The sequence below is a fragment of the Delphinus delphis genome, chromosome 3 (genome assembly GCF_949987515.2).
Source record: "Delphinus delphis chromosome 3, mDelDel1.2, whole genome shotgun sequence".
NCBI classification, from domain to species: Eukaryota; Metazoa; Chordata; class Mammalia; order Artiodactyla; family Delphinidae; genus Delphinus; species Delphinus delphis.
In genome coordinates, this window is record NC_082685.1 from 2481097 (window position 1) to 2505139 (window position 24043).

Consider the following 24043-nt stretch of genomic DNA (forward strand, 5'->3'; position numbering starts at 1 on the left):
TCTTAGTTCCCTGACCAGGGATTGAACCCATGTCTCCTGCAGGGGAAGCAGGAAGTCTTAACCACTGGGCCACCAGGGAAGTCCTGCTTTTTACATTTTTAAATGGTTGAAAAAAATCAAAAGACTATTTCCAGACACGTGAAAATTATACAACAGTCACACTGGCATGTCTGTAAATAAAGTTTATAGTCAGGACCACTTGTTTACATATGGACTCTGGCACTTTCCAATTTACAACAGCACAGAGTCATTGCCACAGAGACCTGAAGGCTGGCAAAGCCAAACATATTTACTGTGTGGCCCTGAGCAGAAAGCTTGTCAGCCCCCCTTACAGAGCAGCCCGCAGCTCTTTCCTGGGAAGTGAAAGTCACCCATTTATTCAGCACATACTGAATTCCTCACCTCAGGGGGCCCAGCCCTGACTCCTCTGGAGCTCATAGCCTACTGGGAGGATGGACAAGAATAAGTAATAAGTACATGACATAATTACAAGTCACATGGCAGCAATGACAGAACAAGGTCCCCATGATCCCTACCCTCTGCCCAGGTCTCCCCTCTACCAGGCAATGTCCACATAGCTGTATGTTTTCTGTGTATACAGTGTTACATGTAGTTATGTTTTAAAGTAAAAGGGACCAAATGGGCATTTATTTGTACATCCACGTTCTTAGCAGTATTATGCACAATAGTCAAAGGGTAGAAACAACCAAAGTGTCTATCAACAGATGATGAATAAACGCTATGTGGCCCCTCCACGCAGGGGACCATCACTCAGCCATGAAAAGGGGTGAAGCACTGATACTCGCTACAACGTGCATGGACCTTGAGAACACAATGCTCAGTGAAATCAACTAGATGAAAAATGACAAATACTGTCTGATTCCACTCACAGGGGGTCCCTGGAGGAGTCACATCCACAGAGGCAGGAAGTAGATGGTGGGGGCCAGGGGCTGGGGGAGGGGCTGGGGAGTCAAACTGAAACTTCCCAAGTTTCAGTTTGGGAAGATGAGAAAGTTCTGGAGATGATGGTGGGGATGGTTGCACAGCAATGTGAATGTGCTTAATGCCACCAAGCTGTGCATTTATAAAGGGATACGATAACTTGTATGTTACGTGTATTTTACCACAATGAAAAAAAGAGCCAAAACTATATTCTGTGTATTGGGTATGCCTGAACCCACGTTAGGAGTAAATTCAGGAAAGTGTGCACATACCCGTTTTTGTCCCACCGTTTGCCCTGGGGTGGGAGGAAGGAAGTGAACGGGGAGGAGGGAAAAGCAAACCGTCAAGTTCATTTTTTTAAAAAGATCTGAAGCAAACGTGACAAAAACGCTAATAACATGTGTTCGTTTCAGTGGCAGGTACATAGCTGCTTGTTGTTTTAGCCCTGGTAGGTGTCTGTATTTTTGAAAGTATTTTCTTTCTTTCTTTCTTTCTTTTTTGCGGTACGCGGGCCTCTCACTGTTGTGGCCTCTCCCGTTGCGGAGCACAGGCTCCAGACGCGCAGGCTCAGCGGCCATGGCTCACGGGCCCAGCCGCTCCGCGGCATGTGGGATCTTTCCGGACTTGGGGCACGAACCCGTGTACCCTGCATCGGCAGGCGGACTCTCAACCACTGCGCCACCAGGAAGCCCTAAAAGTATTTTCTTTTTAACAGTTTGTGTCTGCCTTCCTTCATTTGACCACATCCTGTGCATGTCATTCACGCCCTTCGTGGTTTATTTATCCTGTCACCAGTGGATGGACATGGGGGTTGCTTCCAATTTTCTGCTCTTCTAATAGTGAAGTGTGAGCAACCTAGGGCGTGTCTGTCTGACTGAGCACTTGGGCCGTGCTCCCCCGCCCCCCCCAGTGGGGAGCCAGCCCCCCCACCCCCCGCAAGTGTTACTGCTTTCTTCCGACCAGAGAAACTTCACAGAGCCCCCAGGGGGAAGACAGAACACCTGCCCAATGCCACCTGAGGCCACTCCTTTCCCCTCTGCTGAGCCTCTGCTTCTCACCTGTGAATGGGGACTAATAAGTTACTCTCCTCTGGTGGATCTGATGATGCCAATGTGCTTTGCAAACTGTAAAGTGGCCAAAGTGAGGTGTATTTTAAATGTTTTATGTTATACTGTTTGCCTGTGACCTGGTTCCTTGATTCCTCACATTTGTTTCATTTTATGGTGAATCAGTTATATTGTCAGGCCACCAAGAGGCTGAGAAAGTGAGTGGAAAGTCACCACGCAGCACAAACCACCATCTGACAACATCATTCAGGTCAGCTTTTATTATGGTCCGTGTAGACCTGGGTTTCTCCACCTTCCGTGTTGACGTGTTGGGCAGATTATTCTTTGCTGGAGGGACCGTCCTGCCCATTGTAGGATATTTAGCAGCATCCCCAGCCTCCACCCACTAGATGCCAGTAGCACCCACCTCCGGTGGTGACAACCAAAACCGTATCTCCAGACATGGCTCATTGTCCCCCGAGGGGAGAAGGAGGCTGAATCACCCTGGGTGAAAACCACCGGTGTGGACAAATGAGGGCAGGACAATCCTTGGCACATGGCAGGGACTCAATGTGTTTTCATAATCATTGCATCTACAGCCAACTGTTGGATTTGATTCCAGTTCTTCCCTTAAGTGACCTTGGGCAGGTGAATGAGCCTCTCTGACCGTCGGTATCGTCTTCTGGGGGCAGCGGGAGCAGTCGAGGCGCAGGAACTGAACGTGGCGCCGAAGCGTCCCGCGGCCCGGCGGGGTGCGGGCGTGGCCTCTTCCCACGGCTGACCCCATGCGTGGCCCCGCCCCGCACTCGAGACTGAACAAGGAAGCCGCAGCCGCGCCTGCGCCCCGCGGTGCCTAGCCCCGAGCGCCCGGCCGCGCACGCGCCCCGCGCCGCCGCGCACGCACGCACGCTCGCAGCACGCGCACGCACGCGGCTCGATCCGAGCGCTCTCCTCCTCGGGGCGGGGCCGGCGCCGGCGCGCGGGACTCCACTTCCCAACGTGCCCCGCGGCGGCGCTTGTAGTCGCCGAGGAGGAAGGCCGACGCGCGGCGGCCTAGCGGCGGCGGCGCGGGCCCCGCCGCACGCACGCACGCACGCACACGGGGCGCACCCCTGGCTCCGCCCCCGGAGGCCCCGTGCGGGAGCGCGCCCGGGCGAGCGCAGGGCGGCGGCGCGGGCGCGGGGACGCGCGGTGACCGTTGGCGCTGAGGGGAGGAGGCAGCGCGGCCGCCGCCGTTGCGCAGATCCGGGCCGCGGCTGTGGGGAGGGCGCCGGGGCCAGTGACCTTCCGGAGGCGGGAGCGAGCCAGGGGGCCCGGACGCCGAGCGCCTTCGCCGCCGCCGCCGCCGCCATGAACAACTCGGGCGCCGACGAGATCGGGTGAGGACGCGCCGGCCCGCGCCGCCGCCTCGGCCGGCCCCCGCCCAGACCCGCCCGGCCCGTCAAGGTCACGCCGCGGGGCCGTGCCGAGCCGGCGGCCGGGAGCCCGGGGGCGCGATGGACCGAGGGCCCCTGGGCGGACCTGGGGGTCCGGACGCCCCGCCGCCTCGTGGCCGGGGACCCCGAGCGGGAACCGGGGGTCCGGGGAGTTCTGTGGGTCCGGGCGCCTCGCCGTCTCGTGGCCGGGGACCCCGAGCCTCAACGGGGGGATCCGGGGAGTCCTGGAGGTCCGGACGCCCCGTCGCTTCCTGGCCAGGAACCCCGAGCCTCACCTGGGGGTCCCTGCTGTTTCCTGACTGGGGGAGACCCCGCCGCCGAGCCGGAGTTTACCGCAGGGAGACCCTCTATCGGGAACCCGGGGTGTGGGGGGGTCCGGGGCACCCTGTCTGCCCCCGCGCCTGGATTTCTCGCTGGGCGGGGGGGGGGGGGGGCGGAACCGTCCCCGTGCTCGTGCTTTTCCTCGGGGACCTCGAACAGGAACCTGTGGGGTCCAGGGAGCCCCCAGCCCGTGCACGAACTTGGCGGGTCAGCGCACGTGGCGGCCCGGTCGGTGGGGGGGGTTCCAGTTCTGCCGCCGCCCAGCTTATCCCACTCGGGACTCAGCGAGTGCCCACTCCACCATCTACTCTCCTCCCCAAGTGTAGTTTCGCAAACCGAAGGCCCGAGGGCCAAGGTCATGGGGGGCCGTCCCCGGTCTGCAAGCAGCGCACCCCGCAGTGTCCACCATCTCAGCGCCTCCGCGCCACCTGATGGGGTGTCTGCAACTGTTGTTTTTATGTTGCTGGAGCCCCTTCCTGCTCAGCCCCCACCTAACCCCCATGGGCGGGTTTAAGATAAAGAGAAAGAAAAACTTGGGAGGTGGACAGACAGGCTTGCTCCTGAGGTCTTTCTCCTTGGTGCAACTGTTAGTGAGAGAAGGTTTGTTATAGCTAAGTTTCCCTTTTAATTATAATCTTGCCTAATGCTAAACGAGCTGGAGAGGAGAGTGATCCCACAGGAGCTAGGAAATCCCATTCTGCCCTAGTCTAGGGGTTTGGTCTAGTTTTCTTTGCAGAGACTGGTTTCTACAGCATCAGCGTAATTTTACAGTTAAATTCTTTTTGCGGAGATGGCAAAACAGCCTGGGCTGGGTTTCCGAGGCCTTGTGTACATTTCTCCGTGCACTTAGTGTTGAACAGATGTGGTGTTTACAAAACGCTTGATTTGGTGAGTAAGTCATTGTTGGCTGGTGGGTGGCTGGCCTCACTGAGCCCCTGCCAGGTTCCAGCAGCACGTTACACCATAGGACATAAAGTGTGTTTTGTGGGCTCCCCCCTCCAGAACCCCACAGCATTTAGAGGACCAGAAAGAAGGCGTGTAGCTCCTAGCCTGCTTTGTTTAGGAAAGACGTACAGGCACTGGAAGTCTGAGCTGTGTGTCGGGTAAGTGAAAAGTTGCAGCGCTTCCGCTGGGAAACTAGGATGTGGGCAGCAAGAAAGTTGCGGCAAAAGGGGCAGGACCTGAGGGAGCGGCAGCAGGTCTTCCACAGCCACATGGGCCTCTTTTCCTGAGAGCCAAGCCTTCTGCGGCCAAGAGGCTGACTTCTTTAGGCCTGGGCTGCCTTTTCTCTCGCCTGGGAAGGCAGGGAGCCTCCAGATCCAAGAGGCCTACCCCTCGGTGTGCTCTCGAGGAGACGGCCAGACAGGGGTCCCTGGCGGTTCACCCCTACAGCTTGTACCAACCCCTGGGAGATGGTGGAGCAAGGATCCAAGGCTGGGTCTGAAGGGTCCCACCCTTGGCACCGCAGACCCACCCCAGACCCATAGGCAGCTTGGGGAGGCTGCAGAGCAAGTAGCAGAACCAGGATCAGGATCAGGGACCTGCCTGGCCGCGTTCCCCTCGCCACCCTGGTGAATGCACCCAGGTTACCTGAGTTCTAAAGTTGTAGATGTCAGGTGTCCCAGAAACTTTATTGCTTTGCCCCAAAGCATTGGTCAGTTTCTGTTTGCTGTGGGAGGCTTGTTTCCGATTGCTGTTGGAAGTCCGGGTCCACCTTGACTTCCTTATCTGTGTGGCTGTTCTAGTTCAGTGCTCGTGACCTCATCCGGCTCCCTGGTGATGGGCCCTCTTGGAGTTTCCCGTGGGGGGGGACCACCGTTGCCCACTTGGGGTGGTCACCGTGTGGGAGCGTGCGTCATGCTCAGACCATGTGGTAGTTATGTTATGGGGATGTGACAGTCTCACTGATCGCTGACAACACCCACCCTCCCCTCAGACCTCCTTCGCTTTGGTGTCTGGTCAGCCCCTCCCGAGCGGCTCCCAGGCCAGAGGGGCGGCTCCACTGTCGAGGGTACCTGCGTCCTCAGGAAGTGGGTGGATGCCTGGGGTGCCGCCCCATCGGGGATCTGCACTTTTGAGTTTGAGCCTTTGAAGGCAAAGCTTCCCTGCGTCTGGACTGTACAGGGGCTGGTGAGGCCACTGCTTTTAGTTCATGTTTTCGTCATCTTGGCTGTCACAGTGGCCCGAGCAGAGCCGGGGCGGGTCTTGAGGGCAGAGGTCCAATAGGAGCAGCAGGTGTCACGTGTGGCCTCGTGGAGCCAGGTGCCACGGGCGAGCAGATGTCCTCCCTCCTGGGCCGCCCAGCGGGACAGGTGCTCACCTTGCTGAGGGCCGGGGAGCGGTCAGGGTTGTGTCCCGGTCTCCTCCGTGGCCTTGGAGAGTCAGCTTAAGAGGGGTCCCCGGACTGAGGTTCTGGGGGCTGATGTGTCATGGAGCCGGAGAGGAGTTTGAGGGGGGTTTTATCTGGCAGATGTGGTTCTGCTGGCGTTCCCCCGGGCTGGTGAGACAGGGACCCTTGGATGTGACTGAAGGGAAGGGAGGGTCCCAGGGCGAGGAGGGACCTGGGGGAGGGGAGGGAAAGCAGCACTGGGTCTCTGGAGAGAGGTGTGGGCACGGCTGCTCAGGACAGAAACGCGGGAGGTGGGTGATGGGGGGGCACATGAGGGCTCAGGTGACTTAGCACTGGAGGGGTCCTGGGGTGGAGCCTGTGGGTCCCTCATGGGCGTGGCTCTTTCTGGAATGGTTACTTGTGGAGGCTTTGAACGCAGAGAGCCTTCCGTTGAGCTCTGGCTGGCCCCGTGGGTGTAGACCGGGAGCATGCAGGGCCGAGATTCCTGAGGCCTGTGGGCGTGAGCACCCTTTGGGGGGGCCGCTGTGTGGTGGGGCAAGAGGTGTCCTGCCCTGTAGGGGTGGGGGTGGAGGGCCTTTTCTCTGGGGCTTCTCTCTTGCATTTTGGAGCTGTCTTGGGCTCTGCAGGGTGTGGAACAGCATCCCTGGCCCCCACCCCCTCGATGCCAGAAGCCACAGATGTCCCCAGACGTGGTCCAGTGTCCCCTGGGGGCAGGATTGTCCAGGTGAGACCCCTGTTTGGGAGCATTTGCTCTTTGAGGCCTGGTTCCCAGTGTGTCCATGCCACTCGCTTCCGTGGGTTAGGACGTGTGTCCCAGGGCTGTTTGGACGCCTGTACAGTTGGCTGTGATGCTGGGGGCTGCTCCGCTTGACTCCCTTCTGGTTCTGGCCGTTGCAGTGGGCCCAGCACCTGGACTTGGTGGCGTGCTGCCCTCTGTGCGGGGCCCCTCCTCAGAACCCCTGCCCTGGGTTGCGCTGGACCTCTGTAGCTTCAGCTCTGACTCCTCCCTTGGCAGGGCACACCGAGGCTTAGAAGGGTCAGGGGACTCGGTCAAGATCACTCCCAGGGTGGCCAGGCTAGAATTGGGGGCACCCCTGCAGGGGAGCGCGGCTGTGTTTCGGCGGAGGTCGCTGTCTGGGGGGCTCCGGCCAGCGGGGGTTGGTGGGCTGTGGTGTGGTTGGGAGCTGGCGCGCCTCCCACGTGCTCAGCGAAGGTCAACCCAGGCTTTCCATGTGTTGTGCGGCCCCATAGTTTGTGAGAGGTGATCTCACCGGCCGGTGGAGGGAAGCCCAGCCTGCGGAGTGAGATCCCTGCCCCGACCACTGTCTTTGGGGTGTCCAGTCTGTCACAGCAGAAGGGCTGGAAGTGGGGTGGCTCCCTGGCTGCAGAAAGGCGTGAACACAGGCTGTCGAGGAGAGGGCCGCCTGCCGGACCGTGTGAGGGGTCCTGGCCTTGGCCCCCTGTCCTCCTGGGCGCAGCATGTGGTGCCTGCCATGGGCAGCCTGGGCCGGGGAAGCCACCGGAGCCTGACTTTCTGGTGTACATACCACACAGTTGCCCTAAAGTACCCAGAGCAAGGACAGGGGAGTCATCCAGAGCAGGTTTCCATTCAGCAGCCGGAAGAGGGTGAGTGTTTCCCAGACCCCAGCACCTGGTCACTTGTGCCAAACCCCTTCCTGGAGGAAGGCAGCGATCCCATCCCGGCAGTTGGGGTGCATACCCCGGCAGCCAGCGCTGACTGCAGACCTCTTCTCGGGTCTCCAGGGATGGAAGGGTGTGACAGAGCCAGGAGGTCCCCTGGGGGCAGGGTGGGGTCTGTGGGAGGGCCCCCCAGTTTCCAGCTTCAGCTGAGTGATGACTCTGGCACCCTTCATAGCAGGGAAGGGCTGGAGAGAGACTGCCACGCAGGGTCAGCTGACCCTTCATCTGCTGAGTTGTGTGTAAACGCCCAGAAAGGCCTGAGGTCATCTGGTGCCAAGCAAGTCTGTCTGGGCCACCCCACGACAGCAGCAGGGTGGGCAGAGCCCGGCGCCCTGTGCAGGTGTGTTGGCTGTGATACCGGCGATGGCGCCAAGTCTGCCTAGAGCCCCCGAGTCCCTGCCACCGCGAGTCAGCGAGGTCTCCCTGGGCCTTCCGGAACTTCCATCTGCAGACAGGGAGCAGGAGGAAAGGAAATATATAAAGCACCCAGCACAGCGCTGGCATGGGGTCTCCGGTCACAAAGAGCTCTCTCCTGTGCCAGCTGTGCTCCTGGCATCTTCTCAGGGGTGAGCAGCTTTCGCCTCCTAGTTTATATAACTTGGGACTCACAGAGCAGTGGCAGGAACGGGGGCACAGTCGCCACGATCTCCTCACGCCGGCCCCACTGCATGCTTTCCATGCCACGTTCCAGCCCTGTGCGCCTCTGGACGCTCCTGTGTGTCCTGTTTTCCAAGAACAGAAACGTTTTCTAAATACAGCACAGTGATAAAATCAGGAAGCACATATCAACACCATATCATCATCTAATACACAGGGCAGATTCCGGTTTTGTCAATTTGCACAGGTGATGGCCTTTCTCTCTCTTTTCCCCTTAACGTCTGATTTTGAAATTTAAATGAGGGCTGGAACCTGGACTGGTCAGACCAGTTCCTTCCTCCTCAGCGGCATGGGGGTTGGGTTGCTTGGAGGGACTGGCTGACAACCTTCCTGTCCTGATCACATGCAGGCTAAACAGAGGTGGGTATTCCTCTAAGTGAGTTGGCGTTTGTCTCAGGTTTTTTGAGAATGCTCCAGCTCCTTTGTTTCTTCAAGCTGCTTTTCCACAGCAAACCCGTTTGTGCTTGTGCCCAACGCCTGGGCACAGAGGCGGTCCATTGCCAGCCTCAGGGCCCTTCGGTCATTGCCTGCCTGGGTGCCAGGCCCTGGGGCAGTGGGGCACAGCTGCGGGCTGTACTCCCCAGGGTCTCTGGGAGGCAGGAGGAGCCTGGTCTGACCTCGCAGGGATGCGTAGGGGACAGGACAGGAAGGTCACGAGGCCCGGGTGTGAGCTGGCCTCCCGATCCAGAAACGCGCTCTGTGTCGGGGGACGGGGGCATGTTGAGGATGGCAGGGGCCACCTGTCTGGGGTGGGGAAATTGTTTCTTCCACACTGAGTTTCTCTCCCCCAGGCAGAAAGCCGCAGTGGGAGGGACCCCTGAGTGCGGCTAGGGCCACTGCCCTGCAAGGGTCTGTCCTTGCATCCCAGCTGCCGGTTTTCGGGCGCTCGGAGGCTCAGCGCGCTCAGCCTCGGGGGGCTGTTTTGTCTTCACGCCAAGCAAGGTGGGATTGGCTGTGGATGGGGACAGTGCCTGGGTGCTCTTCCGAGGGTGACGGTGTCATTCCTTTCCCCATGGCAGCAGGTGGGATGGAGAGCCCCGTCCCCTGCCTGCCCTATCACACCTGCCCCGGATCGGGTTGGGAGCCTGCAGCACAGGGCACCTCTCCGTTCACTTAGGCCCAGCCAGCCTGAAAGTGGCGGGCAGTGGAAGGTTCCTGGGTCTGGACCCGCCCCGGGACTATGTGGACACTAGGCAGGGAGACCACCGGAAGTTTTCCTCTCAAACATTCTAGGGCACCTGTCCAAAAGGACAGCCCGGGCCACCCTGCCACGTCTGAGCTCCAGGGACCTCCCCAGTGATTTGTGGGTCCTTACTTGTGACCACGTGCTGCATATCCCAGCTTTGTCCTAAAGCCCTCATCCCCGCTGTCGTCCGAGTTTGTTGCGTGGGATCTCAGCTCTGGACTTGGAAACCTTTGGTGTTTGCTGAGCAGTTGGGAAGCTGCCCCGTGATCCTGCTCCCAAACTGGCACGGTAGGGGGTGCCGTCGATCTCTCTTTTCTTACTGTGGTTGAGGTCAGCGTGTACATGCGACTTGGGATGTTCTAACTCACTCCAGCCCCGTGGGCAGATCTTGGAGGCCTCTTTCATGCCTTTGACTGATGAGGCTGGGCCACGGCCATGCCCCGGGTTACCACCTTAGGGTAGGCCAGATGGTCGGCATCTTGGGCAGAACCCTCTTTTTTTGCGGGGGGCGCTGTGCCATGCAGCCTGCGGGATCTTAGTTCCCTGTCCAGGGCTTGAACCCAGGCCACGACAGTGAGCGCCGAGTCCTAACCACTGGATCACCGGGGAGTTCCCAGGGCAGAACCCTCTTGACCCTGAATGTTTTCTCGTTGCATTGCAGGAAGCTCTTCGTGGGCGGTCTTGACTGGAGCACCACCCAAGGTAGGTGCGAATGGACCTCGGTCTTTGGATTGTGTGAATTGTCTTTAATTCCTGACTTATTTATTGTCTTGGTTTCTGGGAAGGGGCACTTGATCAGGAGTTGATGGGGGCAGAGGTGAATGATCGTGGGCTTTGGAACTTGATCTCGTCCTGATGCTTCATGGTCATGGTCATGGTCACAGTCGGGGAGGGTGGCCAGCTCTGAAGGCAGAGGCTGTTGGCGTGTGGAGGTGGAGCCAGGAGGGCTAGGGATCCGCTGGCTCTGCCTACTTAGCTGTGGCCTTTTTTCTTCCCGCGGAGATGGGGTGCACCTTCCCTTCCCTGGCGCCCCGTCCTTCACCCTCTCCGCTGCCCCCATGTCAGTGGATCAGCCAGTTTAAAGGTTCCTAGCTGCACACTTTACAGGTCAGGCTGATGGGCTGGGAGTGTGTGACCTGCCTAATGCCCTGCTGTGCATGTGCGTATGTCTCGATCTTTGAGCAGAGACACTGCGCAGCTACTTTTCCCAGTATGGAGAGGTTGTGGACTGCGTGATCATGAAAGACAAGACAACCAACCAGTCTCGAGGCTTTGGGTTCGTCAAATTCAAAGACCCAAACTGCGTGGGCACAGTGCTGGCCAGCAGACCACACACCCTCGATGGTCGAAACGTGAGTGCTGGTCCCCGAAGAAAGCTCTCTGTCTTGTTGTGTGTGGTTCCTGGGCGTGTCTCTGTGCCCAAGCTGTGGTGTGTGTGTGTCGAGGACTGCTTTCCCGTGGGGTTGGTTTGAAGGGTTAAGGCTCTGAGCTTAGACTGGGCGCTGGGCCAGGATGCGGCCCGGGCCACCTGATGGGCCCTGTGCCCCTGGCCCTGCTGCTCACACCTTCTCTCTGGGGGAAGCAAGCCTCCTGTTCACCACTGCTCCTTTGAAACTTCCAACAGATCGACCCAAAGCCCTGTACGCCTCGGGGGATGCAGCCGGAGAGGACGCGGCCGAAGGAAGGCTGGGTAAGGGGTTGGGGGCTCCTGCTGGGTGTCCCGCAGCCGCTGATGCGAGGGGAGCCGTGTCTCCGACCTGGGTCCTTGCTCACTCAGACTGAGCAACAGGAGGGCTTCCAGCATGAGGTTGAGCAGCTGAGAACGGCTCGGGTCGATTCGGTGTTGGAAGTTTTTTATCTCGTAGCCGAGAAGTTTCTTATTAGTCTACCTTGCAAACGACGGCTCACAGCCATCTGTCGTTAGGAACCTTCCGTTGTATCCGCGCCGACTGCTCCTGGCCCCCCACCGCTCAGTGCTCTGCTGACTGCTCCTCTCCAGGGAGGAGGCCTGCTGAGTTCAGAACCCACCTTGGGACTCTGAGCCGCGTGTGCCCCCCGGCGCCAGGCCAGCCGTCACCCAGAGTGCCCTGTCCTCGAGGAAAGCCCTGCTGGGGGCTGTGCGGGGCTGGGGCCTGGGCACCTGCATTTCCATCAGGGGCCTCAGACCAAGGGCGTATTTTTCCCGCTTTCTGTTAGGAAATATCAAATACAGAAAAAGAGTGGTACAGTGAACACCTAAATAAAACACTGCCCAGATTCATCAGTGGTCAGCATCAGTGATCTACACAGCCGTCCCTCGGTGGGATCTGCGGGGACTGCTTCCAGGACCCCCGAGGTGACCAGAATCCACAGACGCTTAAGTCCCTTATGTAAAATGGCCTGTAACCTACGCACGTCCTCCTGTGCACTTTAAACCATCTCTGGATGACTCATGATACCTGATACAGTGTAAATAGTTGGCTGGTGTGCGGCAAATTCAAGTTTTGCTTTGTGGAACTTTGTGGAATTTTTTTTTCTGAATATTTTTGATCCACGGTTGGTGGAATCCAAGGACACAGAACCCGTGGCTGCGGAGGCCGGCCGTATGTGTACCCACCTCTGTGCCTGCCCCTGCCGCTGGCACCCTGCCCCCACGCCCAAAAGTGCAGCCTCTGCGTCCCCAGCTGCTGGTGTCTGGGGGGTGGCAGCGCGGGGTGTCCACAGAGAGCAGGGTCCAGGCCAGAAGGCGGAAGAGGTGGCAACTGAGCCTCAGTTACCAGAGCTTTCCACCGTCTGTGCGTCACCAGCTTACACACTGCCCCTGGAAGCGAGCCTGGTCTGCCAGTTTGGTTTGTGCAGGCCACCCTGGTACTCGTTCTCCTCTCCTAAAGCCCTGGGTTCCACACCGCAGAGCTGGCAGGCGCCATGGGTGGGCGTGCTTGGGGCGCCCCATCCTCTGTCGGCGGGTGGACGCGTTCATTCGTACAGCGGCCGTTGCGGTTTTCTGGACTCACTGGGCTCCTGGGGTTCTGGTCTGACCTTCAGAGGCCACACCGTGCACAATAGCGGGGAGTGTTAGGAAGTTTCCCCACGTGAACTAACCATCTTCTCCTCCTTGAAACAGCAGAAAGGACCCAGGAGTGATAACAGTAAATCAAATAAGATATTTGTCGGTGGAATTCCTCACAATTGTGGTGAGACAGAGCTCAGGGAATACTTCAAGAAATTCGGAGTGGTGAGTTCTCCCCGCGCCAGCAGCAGGTCGGTCAGGGCGGGAGTGGCGCAGCCCTGTGTCCTGGGGAGGCTGAGCCTGGCACAAAGCAGACCAAAGCCCCATCCATTCCCTGCGTGGCCAGTTACCATCCCAGGAGAGGACTTACTGTAAATGGGGCAGACTGACCTCCTGGAAGGCCCTCGGGTCGGTTGTAGCCACTGTGGTGGAAAGCGCTAGATGGTGTCAGGAAGAAGGGGCTGGGCTTGGGTGAGGCTTCCGCCCCCTCCCCTAGGATGGGGGGCGGGTGGGTTTGTTTTCTGGAAGAGGCTAAAAAACTTTGGGGAGCTGAGTTCTAGCGGGGCAGACAGCACACAGGCAGGGCTTAGGGGGCCAGTGGGCTGGGAGGCTGTCCCCTCATCCGAAGCAGAGACACGAAGTCCCCCCAGGCTTCCACCGGCCACGCGTGCCCCGGCTGCAGCGTGCTTGCCTGGTGGTACCTGTTTGTACCCAGGGCCTGGCAGGAACTTGTGCGGAGTGGACGAGGAAGGGAACGTGGTGGCCCAGCCAGGCCGGGGACTCTGATCCCGGGTGGGAGGTCCTGGCTCTCGTCTCCCCACTGGAGCGTGGGGCCTGGGCCCCTGGTGACCCGCCACCTACCCTGCCCCGTGAGCACCCCTCGGCCTGCTCTCGGCCCCATGGGTCTCAGAGCCCAGGAAGCCGGCCTTTTGCCTCGGAACTTCCTGCACTCGGCAGGCAGTCCCAGGCAGCGGGGGCCGGGAGTGTTGTAGGCAGATGTGCCTGTGCCACCTGCAGACCTGGGCCCTCAGACGCCCATCTCCCTTCCAGGTCACGGAAGTGGTCATGATCTACGACGCGGAAAAGCAGAGGCCTCGAGGTAAAAGAGATGGAGTTTGTCCCTGGCCTTCCCCTCAGATGGCAAACTATCTCACAATTAGGTGGTGGTTGTAGCGAGCCTTGCCTCAGGAGAGGGTGGTTTGGAGACTGAAGTCCCTTCCCACGCAGCCCCAGCCTGTCTGCTTCCCAAGGGCAGGCGGTACAACCTTTTTTTTTTTTAAGCTCGTTCTTTTGAAGTTTTTACAACTTGGCATGAATTTCAACATGGTTTATGTTTTTAAGGGTGTCCTGAAAGATTAGTCTTTCTTTTAAATTGTGAACTTGCTCAATTACGACCGTCTCCTGTTTTAAGTTCACTCCAGCGAAGTCAGGAGTCTCATTTCATGTCGTCAGGCTAGGTCTGCCCCAGCTCGGCTTGAACGTGGAGTTCCCTTGATCCATCCCATGCTTTTTTTTCTTTTCTTGTTCTTTTTTCCGTAAGTCCCCTAAGTCGGCGGGGCGGGTGGGAGGAGGGCAAGGAGCCGCCCCAGCGCGCCCGCATCAGCCTCCCCCGCCGCCACCTGCACGTCCATTGTGGTTTGCGGGGCTGGGACACTGGGCGCCCAATTTCCATGCCCTTTGTTTTTCTTTCTTTTTTTTTTTTTCCCCCTGGCTGCTGCTATTTGTCCCTGCCTCTGTCCCTGTTTTGGTTCCTGAACCGCTTTTGGGCCGGCCTTGTGAGCTAGGTGCGCCAGGCCCCGCGGCCCCTGCCCAGCCCCTCGAGGCATCCAAGCGTGGCCGGCGCCGCCCACAGCATGCGCCCGCCATGCTGGAGAATAGTTTGCCATTTGAACCTCATCCTCCTCTTCCTCCATGATTAAGTAACGTATCCTCACTTCATGTCGATTAAGCTGTTAAGTTTTAGTCTTAATTTTAATGTAGACGTACATGCTTAGTGACATATTTAAGTGTTTCATAGTAAAGTACAGTAATGTTAAGTAAGTTGTTTTTCCTTTTCTCTCTGTGAATTGTTTGTGATTAACGATATCTCTTTAGATTTCTCTTCTCCAGGTGCTAAATTATATCACACAGGTACAGGCCAGTCCCGCAGTCAGAGGAGGGAGCGGGCTTTGCTCCAGTGGGGTGTAAACGAAGTTTCAGTGTGTTTCTGTTCCGCTTCCTCAGCGGTGATGTCGCCTCTTGACAGACAGACGCGTCCCTAGAAGCCCTGCCCCGGGGCTCCTTCCCCACGACTCACCGCCTCTTGCACTCTAAGGACCGCGAGCCCTGTGGCTTCAGACACTCCTGCACTTGGAGAAAACGTTCACTTTCTCACATGCCGTTCATCACCCATGTTGTGTTCCACCATTTGCCTCCGATCTTGGGACGCCTTGGGACGCGGGGGTCCCAAGGCTGCTCTTAGTCACCCCGTGGGCCGCCTGTGGTCCTCAGCCCGGGCCCGGGGGCGCCAGGCGGCCGGCGCGGGGTCTGGGCAGGAGGGGCTGTGGGAGAGTGCTCGGGGCTCGCCCCTCGGCCCTGTTCCCATGTAGCTCCTGCCATCATCCTCCGCCGTGGGGCTTGGCGAGTCCCTGCGCGGCCCCCAGTGCTAGGCGGGTGGAGGGTGGGAGCCGAGCCAGAGCCAGCAGTTGGTCAGCGGGCTCCCCGAGAGCTCGTCCCTACTTTCTCTCCTTCCTGAGTCTTCTCCGAAGCCTCCCTCCCTCCCTCCCTCCCTGTCCCTTGGTCCATCTGAGGCTCCCCATCCCCGCCCCGGGGCTCAGTCCCCACACACCTCAGCCGCTGCCTTTGCTCCCTCATGCCCTCCCGCGTGCCCGCCACTGCGGCCTGTCTCCTCCGGTCTGTTCACAGTTCCTCCCCACGCCGTGTGCAGGTCCTGTGTGCGTGTGTCACGCTCAGGCAGGCGCGTGTGCGGAGAGGACGGGCCTCCCGGAGAGGCTGCCGCCTACCGTTCTGAGCTGCCTTCCCTCCTCCATCCTTCTCCCACCACAGTTCTGCCAGGAGTCTTTCCACACGGTCCACACAGCTGTGCTCCCGCATCCTTCTTTGCTCAGCTCGAGAGGGCTCCTTCCTGGGCGCTCCCTCCCCTGCCGCCAGGGGCTGCCCCCACCCCCTGCATCCACCTCCCACGGTGCTCCGTGCCCCTCCCCCCACACCCATCTTCCGCCCCTTCTGGGCCCTGGCCCTTCCCCTGGCCTGTCCTTTGTTGTTCGGGGTCTTCTGGCAGCTGGCTGCCGTGGGGGGCCTGTAGTGCTCAGCGCAGATGGGCCCTGGGGAGCCAGAGCAGCAGCCTGAGGGCTGGACACTCCACGCTAGCCAGGCAGCCGCGCTCACCAGACCAGCAAACTTCGTTTATACTGCACTTTCTTGTGTTTGGGAAACGCTAAATTGTTTTTCCCTTTGAAATTGTCCTTTTGATGACATGGTGCCTCTTGCTCTTGCTGCCGACAGCAGTGTTTGACCTGCTGGAACCCACTGTGGCCTGTATCTCTGTGTATTTATGCAGCTACGTATAGATAGACACCTGTATACATACGTACGTTACCTTGGCAGGACTCCTCGGGCTTACCCAACAGCGTTGGGCAAGCTTGGCGAGGCTCTAACTGGTAGAGACGTACCTCTGTTAAGGCGCTAGAACAATGTACGGCTGCTGTCAGCACTAGCTGCAAAGCGACTGCCAGCCGAGGGGGAGGACCCTGGGTTTCAGAAAAGCAGAAGCGCACCCACGACACACCTGGGGCTGCCCGCCAGCCGGGCCCTCACCGCCCTGCTATCCGGGCTGCTGCTAAGATGCGCCCCTGTGATTCCAAGGTCATCTCTGTGGAGGAGGCGGCGTCTGGGCTGAGACGTGCTCATGCCCCACAGCCTCGCACACTTGCTTCGCTGAAACCCTCGGTCGATCCCTCGGCCCGTCCCTAATACTGTTCATCATCCTGTTTTGTGTCACAACACCCTGCTACCTTGATTCACTCTTCGTCGTTGGCTAGGTTTTGGATTTATTACTTTCGAGGACGAACAATCAGTGGACCAGGCTGTCAACATGCATTTTCACGACATCATGGGCAAAAAAGTGTGTAGTTGTAGTTTTATTTTACCTTAAGACCAAACTAAGTCTTAGGCAACCTAGGGATTTCACTGGAGAGGAAATCCCTTGACAGGAGGAGGGCCGGGCTAGTCATCCCAGGACCCCCAGCTGGGGGTCGGACCCGGTTCTGGGAGCCCCTGGCTCTAGAGCCCCTGGGGGGCGGCCGGCGGGGCGGGCAGGCTGGCGTCCAGTGAAGTCACGGGTTGCCTCAGGCTTGGTTTCAGTGACCACTCCTTCAGATGTGTGTCCCCTCCCCTCCCCTCCTGTCCCACGCCGGCCCGTAAAGTGCCGGGCCGTGAACCTTTGAGAACAGGTTCCGTGTAAAACTGAAGGCAACGTAAACATCCTGAAGGATTGGTTTTCAAATTGGGTCACTTACTGTGAACTCGGTACCGGCCACATGCTCCTGATAGTTCTTAACTCCATGCAGTCAAGTGACCTCTGGTGTTTCATCTTCATACTGTGTTGCTGCCACGGAGGGAGCCTCTCGGGAGGTGGCCCGACCCCTCATTTTCCGGCCCTGAGCTTGCTGAGAACTCGGCTCTCACCTGAGTAGCTGGTGGGGGGCTGTGCAGTCGCCCAGGCTGCCGCCCCTCCCAGGCCCTCGGCTTGTCCTCGTCCCCTCGGCAAGCCCAGCCCTTCTGCCGGAGCCCTGCGTCGGCTGAGACGTGGAGGGAGTCTGGCCCCAGGGGTACCCCCCCCCCCGCCCCTTCGCTTTACAGATGGGCGGCTGACTCAGTTCCACGCGAACCTGACTGTGCAGGAGACACAGTCATGCTCTCAGTTTGAGACGTTCATTGATGCTTCTAGTTTAAGGTTAGCTTGCAGATTCCAAGGGTGTGCGCTGTTATGAACACACGTTCAGAAGAGCCCGTGTCCCATGTTTTAAGGTCCTGTGGCGTTTACAACTGGGGAGAAGTGAGGTCCTCCTTCAGGGACAGAGAGGCCCGCTCAGTGCACGGATCTGCTCCCAGGGGCAGAGTCCAGCTCCAGCCCTGTCTCGAAGGGCTGGGGCCCACTTGTAATTAACAGCTAAGGGCAGAATAGGAAGACTAAAAGAATATATATACTTCTTAAATCACAGGGCTGCTTTGCTTTGTAAGCAGGAACCAAATTCCCTTAAGGAAAGTGTGAAGACTCATTAATCTGAGTTCTTTGAAATGGGTCCTCTGGTCCTGCTTTCGCACCGCCCTGAGCTACTGGGGATTTTGTTCCTGTCCATGGAGCATCCTCGGGGCATCGGAAGGTGGCATCTTTGTGCCTCTGTCCCCCGCCTGTCTGTCCTCTCCCAGGAATGCCTTTAGGCAGAATTGATGGGATTCTGAATACAGGATGCTTGGCGCACCAGGCTGTGAGACCCCAAGGACAACTCCAAGTGAATTCATTGTCTCTTTCTCCTTGCTAAAATTTATCCTACAAACAAGAATAACTGGGGATTCTAGAATGCTAACGCAGCCCTGGAATCGGGGGTCTTTGCTGTCAGTCGGCCCACATTGGAAAGGCTGTGTAGGCGGGGCTAGGCCTGGTGGGATGGGTACCTCGGTCCCCTTGTCCCACCCTCCACATGCTGTGGCTCCTGGCACGTCCAAAAGCGGAAGGGTCCTGGGCTGCTGACCTAACACAGTATGAAGATTGCTTACTGATTCAAATGTCCATTTTATTGCATGTTTGTTTACTTTTTTTGTTAGATGTAATGTAAGATTCTCTTATCACATCCATTCCCTCTGACATTATTTTGAGTTAATTGAGATTCTTTAAGCGTTAGCCTGGGGAAGGTAAGTCTTTATCTTCCATTAGACATTTTAAATAAAAAACCTAAGTAAACCAACTGTGTTTCTCAGGTATGAACTGAAGGGCGAAGGCAGGGCGGGGGCTTTGGAGAGGGCCTGCACAGCTGGCCAGCGGGGCCAAGAGGAGGGCCACGATGGTTGGCCTGAGCCTGACCTGCGTGACCCTGGGTTGACACTGCCCCTTAACTTGACTGAAAGGCCCCTGTCACGCACAGAACTCTCTGCGGACTCTTGGCCCTCAGCCCTGCTCTGCAGTGGGTGGGGCTTCATGTGACTTACAGTTGGATCTGTTGTACCTGAGAAACATTTTTTAGACAAAAGAATTTTAAAAACTTTTTTAAGAAAAAAAGTTACTGGCCTAAATAAGGTTTATAGTTAAGTATTTAGTTTTAAGTCATAATAAGATGCTAAGTGTAGTTGTAAGTTATCTGAGGGTGTGTCTGAAGGGAAGGGGGTCTGAGACCCTCAGCATCTCCCTAAACCAGAGCTCGATTTGTCTAGGTGGAAGTTAAACGGGCCGAGCCACGGGACAGCAAAAGCCAAGCGCCAGGCCAGCCGGGGGCCAGCCAGTGGGGCAGCCGGGTCGTGCCCAGTGCCGCCAACGGCTGGGCAGGTCAGCCCCCGCCCACGTGGCAGCAGGGGTATGGCCCGCAAGGTAAGGCTGGCGTCCCTCCCGACGGGCCCATCCACAGCTGGGACGCGCCCACTGCCACGCGTGCGGGCTGTGGGGGCCGGAACTGCGCCAGGGCCCCTCCCTGTCCAGGGCTGGGTGGGTCTGTCCCGTCTGCCGCCCACGGGCGCTGGGAGTGCTGGGCTGGTGCCTCCGGCGGAGGTCGGAGATGTGTCTCCAAGGGCAGGTGCCACGAGGCCGGAGTGGGAGATGGACGTGGCTGACTGTCTCGCAGGCTCTGGTCGGAGGCTCTGGGGAGAGTGGGGTTTCCACCCAGCGGGGAGGAAGCATGGTGTCCTGCCTCTTGAGCCCTTTGGGTCTATTCCAGCTCCCTGGGCTGTGGGCCCTCCGTGTGGGGCTGGCAGAGCTTTTACGGACAGCTTTGCGGGGAGGCTTGGGGTGGCCAGGGGCCCCGAGCCAGGATCCAGGAGCCTCCATTCCTTTTAGAAACCTAGGGAAGGAACACTGTCCAGGGAAGGGCACCGGGCGCCCCCAAGCTCATAGACTGTTTCTGCATGGCTCCAGGCTTTATTCCTGGTCTCTCCAGGGCTGGCTTTTAGAATGGTTTTTATTGCAAAACAAGCCACGGCTGTAGGGGACCATCTAGTGAGACCAGATGCCCTCACACCCACAAGCAGGGGAAGAACCAGCGCTTGGCCGGAGGCCGCCCTGGCTTCCTGCCTCCCAGCCTGAGTCCCACACATGCGACTGAGTCCCTGCTCTGTGGGCGTCCCCGCCCTCCTGACCGAGGGGCTGCTTGGAAGGGCTGGGGCCGTGCGACCCAAGGAAGGCTCCCCTCTGACGTCTCCCCTGCACCCGTGATGCGTCAGGACACCAGGTCCCGCGGGGGGCGGGGGTCCCCAGTCCACGCCATGGCGCTGACGCAGCACCCACCCCTCTCTGTTTTCCCTGCAGGGATGTGGGTGCCAGCAGGACAGGCGATCGGTGAGTCCCTGTTGGGAGGAGATGGAGAGAACAGGGTGTGAAACTGGTGGATGGGGCTGGGGGCTTCTGCCCGCCCTCATCCTGCTCTCTGTGTTCCAGGTGGCTACGGACCGCCCCCCGCAGGAAGAGGAGCCCCCCCGCCGCCTCCGCCCTTCACCTCTTACATCGTGTCTACCCCTCCTGGAGGGTTCCCCCCTCCCCAGGGCTTCCCCCAGGGCTACGGCGCGCCCCCGCAGTTCAGTAAGTGGCCGCGGGCCCTGTCGGACACAGAGACCCTCTCCCTCCCCCACCCTCTTGCTCACCTTGATCCCTAGGGACCTGCTCTCCGTGCTTCACTTGAGGGGACTTGATTCACTTGCTTTGTGCCCAGCTGTAATTGAAGAGGCGCCCCTGGAGGGCTGGGGCGGGCCTTCCGTCCCCCAGCACCGTGGGTAGAGGGGGTGTGGCCACACGTGGTGATCGTGTGTCCATCAGGAAAGAGAAGTGCCTCACCTGATCCTGTAGGGCCGGCAAGCAGCCACCTGAGTGTATCGTTCGGCCGGCAGGAAGTGTCTTCTGCCTTCCTTCCCTCGTGTTCCTTGGGGCGGCGTGCTCAGCGGCCCCCTGTGGCCAGGGACCCGGGACCCGGGACCGGGCAGTGCAGCCCTGTAGCCCGGACCAGGGCCTGCGGGCCACCTGATGACCGCGTGTCCTTACAGGAGGGGCGCCTGCTCCCGGCCCAGCCCCCGGCCAGTTTCATTTCTGATGAGGAAGAGCGGGGCGCCCTTCATGGACGGCTCACAACTTCCCGCCTTCCCAAGGCCACCCGGGCTGCGGCCCCGCCCGGCTAGGCGTGTGCTGCCAGGCTGGCCGCTGGTCGGGCTCTGCCCGGTGGGGGTCGTTTCCTCGGCTGTGGGCCCGGCCTGTGGGCGTCCTCGAGGCCTGGCTGCTGGGTGGAGGTGGTCTGGGCGGCTTCCTGAGGGTGAGCACCGCGTCTGTGTTTGTCTTTCCTGTCTGCCTGCAGGTTTTGGCTACGGGCCTCCACCTCCCCCACCGGATCAGTTCGCCCCCCCAGGGGTTCCCCCACCACCGGCCACTCCGGGGGCTGCACCTCTGGCCTTCCCGCCGCCTCCGTCTCAGGCCGCTCCGGACATGAGCAAACCGCCGTCGGCGCAGCCCGACTTCCCGTACAGTCAGTACGGTGAGTGCCTCGCTCTCCACATCCACGCGCCGCGGGGAGAGCTCGAGAGACCCAGGCTCGAGCGGGCCTTATGCAGGCGCTTGGTTTCTGGGGTCTCAGCCAGGGCGCTGGCGCGGAGGAGCATCCGCGGCTGGCAGACGTCCGGGGCCTTGTGCCTGGGGGCGCCCCGGTGGGCCCTGCCGCCTTGGGTGTCTGGGTTTGTAGGGCGCAGGGCGGGTGTGAGGGCCGTGCGACGTCAGCATTGTGTGTCCCCAAGGGTGCTTGCCAGGTGGATGCTGGAGCCCGGGGTCCGCACCCATCAGAGGAGCTCCTGTGGGGACAGGGTGGGCCTGGGGCTCTGCTGGCGCTGAACAGACGCCCCCAGCACCCCTACACCGCACGCTCTTGTTCCCCTGGGGGCCTTGCCCGGCCGCGGTCCCTGAGCATGTGGGTTCTCACCTCACCCGGAGCAGGACGTGGCGGTGGTGGCGGGTGTGGGGTCGCCGGCCCCCGGTGGGGGTGTGCGAGCGACAGCGCGTGTGCCCCTCCCCGCCCCTGCTCCTCTGCCGAGGCCGCCTGGGGCAGTCAGCCTGGTCTCGTCTCTTGCCAGGCCTGGGTACCTCTTCTCCAGAGCCGCCAGGCTTCGGCCCTCACTTTGTTTACACTCTTATGGTCAGGCTGAGCAGTGATGTGGCCTAGGTAGGTGGCGCCTCCTCCTCCACGGTCCCCACTGCCTGCGCCCGGGCCACGATGTCGCCTCCTCTGCCATCCTGGGCGGGGGTGGACTCGGCGGTGCCCTCGGGGACGGGCCCTTGCCGGGGCAAGGATCTCGTCCGGCCCCCGCCCCGCTAGCCCCGAGCTCTCCTTCCATGGGGCAGCACGGTGGGCGTCTGGGCCCCCGGGACGGCCCCCTCCGCCGCGCATGGTGTGGGTCTGCTCCTGCTTGGAGGAGGGACTGCCCAACCTGGAGGGGCTGTGCAGGCAGCACCGTCAGGGCCAAGCTCTGCACCTGTACCTCAGGCTGGCCTGTCACGTTTCCTCCCATCCTGAAATCTGTGCTGAGTCCACCCTGTGGTCCACCCTGTGGTCCACCTGAGGACAAACTTTCTAGAAGCCTGTGGTCCACCAAGGCAGGCCAGATCATCTGTGTCTCCAGGCTCAAGGGCCTCTCCAGCCGTGAGGGCAGGGCAGTGAGTGGGGAAAGGGGCTGAGAGCAGACGGGACAGACGAGGGGTCCGAGGGGTCTCAGAGCTGCTTTTCTTTCTGTGCAAGACAGCTGCCCAGGGTCCTGCCGAGGCCCCCAGGTGGGCCCTCCACCCTCCGGGTCCATGCCTTGCCCCGCGCAGGGCCCTGGCCGTGGGTGCCAGTGGGAGCGGAAGTGGTCCCAACTCACTGAGCCCTTCCCCGCAGGTTACGGACAGGACTTGGCGGGCTTCGGACAGGGCTTCTCAGACCCCAGCCAGCAGCCCCCCTCCTATGGGGGCCCCTCGGTGCCCGGCTCGGGGGGTCCCCCCGCCGGCGGAAGTGGCTTTGGACGCGGTCAGAACCACAACGTACAAGGATTCCACCCCTACCGACGCTAGCCGCAGCACCTTGAGGATGTCGGGCGGCTGAGGCCAGGATTCAAACTTGTGAACTCGTGACAATCACAAACTTGGGGAAAATACCAACTGGAGCGTGGGGGGCTTCTGGCGGTGGCTGTGGGCATCTGGACCGAAGTTTTTAAACGTATTATTTCTCTAACCCATCAGCTCAATAAAAAAGTCACTGGTTCAACAACAGGGTTAAAAAAATTCTTCAGCTTTAATTCAAAACTTCAGGTTTCTTTTTCTTCCTTTTTTTTGCAATTATTTTCCTGAGCCTTTATTTTACCGTATATTGTAAACTTTTATGTTAAAGAAAAAAATATACATTTACAAATTGTGAGATTTTTAAGAGGAATTTTCTACAATGTATACTCGCTTATTTTTTAATTTAAAACAGGGTTTCTGTCGGCACTGGTGGAGGTGAGGGGCGTTTTTAGTCCCTCACTCCTGGCTTTGAGGGTTGGGACTCGTTGGTCCAGAAACTCTGGGAGCTTAAAGAAGAAATCTACTGAGTGTGTTTTGTTTTTTGTTTATTCTTTGCTTTTGTCGACTGGCGTGCCTGGCCATGTCTGCAGGTGCGCCGTGGGGCCGCGCTCGCCTGCGTCCGCTCTGGCGTCAAGGACCAGGAGGAGGCCGGGCCAGCCCATCTCCCGCGCTTGGGGCTTTAGGGCGTCCCCGCTGACCGGTTTGAATAAAGAAAGTGCGTTTGGATTAGAAACCCACGCTGTGTCTGTTATTCCCTCTGCTTAGAGGAGCCCCTTTCCGTGTGGGGAGCCCGGGCCCTCTTCGGCAGGTCTGGGGCTTTGGGGGATCTGGTCTGGTGGTGGTGGGGGGCCTGGTCAGAGCTGCAGACGCACTGTGAGGGACCCTGGGTCCCAGGGTTCAGAGGCCACTTGCCGGGCTCCGAGGAAGAGACGCCTGCACACACGTGGGTGGGGCTGGCCAGGCCACCCCCGCCCCTGCGGGAGTGACACCTGGACTGTGGCCTTGGGCGGGCCGCTCATCTTTCCATGAAGTGGGCCGTGGACATGGGTTGGGGCTGTCGGCACCCCCAGTTCAGGGCCGGTGGGGTGCAGCTCAGGGAGCTGAAGGTCGTCATGGTGGGCACTTGGTGGGGCCCAGCTGTT

At 59.5% G+C, this 24043-nt stretch overlaps 1 protein-coding gene across 10 annotated transcripts; it reads left to right on the top strand.

Moving 5' to 3' along the window:
* The first annotated feature begins 3032 nt into the window (after positions 1-3032).
* Positions 3033-23634, top strand: DAZAP1 (DAZ associated protein 1). Of its 10 annotated transcripts, none has more exons than XM_060007298.1 (12): positions 3033-3367; positions 10301-10341; positions 10825-10991; positions 11264-11329; positions 12743-12853; positions 13679-13727; positions 16669-16751; positions 19058-19211; positions 20142-20171; positions 20271-20411; positions 21175-21351; positions 21941-22048. In XM_060007298.1, the coding sequence occupies exons 1-12, from the start codon at positions 3339-3341 to the stop codon at positions 22027-22029; spliced, it is 1137 nt and encodes a 378-aa protein (XP_059863281.1). In that variant the 5' UTR covers positions 3033-3338; the 3' UTR covers positions 22030-22048. The 10 variants fall into 10 exon arrangements, with proteins under 10 accessions (XP_059863281.1, XP_059863278.1, XP_059863277.1 ...); XM_060007295.1 differs by lacking the exon at positions 21941-22048 and adding an exon at positions 22741-23634 and having other exon boundaries at positions 3040-3367; positions 12746-12853; XM_060007294.1 differs by lacking the exon at positions 21941-22048 and adding an exon at positions 22741-23634 and having other exon boundaries at positions 3041-3367.
* The last annotated feature ends 409 nt before the right edge of the window (positions 23635-24043 follow it).

Excerpts from the sequence above, each read along its gene's own strand:
- DAZAP1 (XM_060007302.1), top strand. The coding sequence starts at position 8,160 with ATGGCGCCAAGTCTGCCTAGAGCCCCCGAGTCCCTGCCACCGCGAGTC. Across the intron at positions 10,992-11,263 it reads ACACCCTCGATGGTCGAAAC|ATCGACCCAAAGCCCTGTAC; the intron begins GTGAGTGCTGGT and ends AACTTCCAACAG. Across the intron at positions 16,752-19,057 it reads ACGACATCATGGGCAAAAAA|GTGGAAGTTAAACGGGCCGA; the intron begins GTGTGTAGTTGT and ends CGATTTGTCTAG.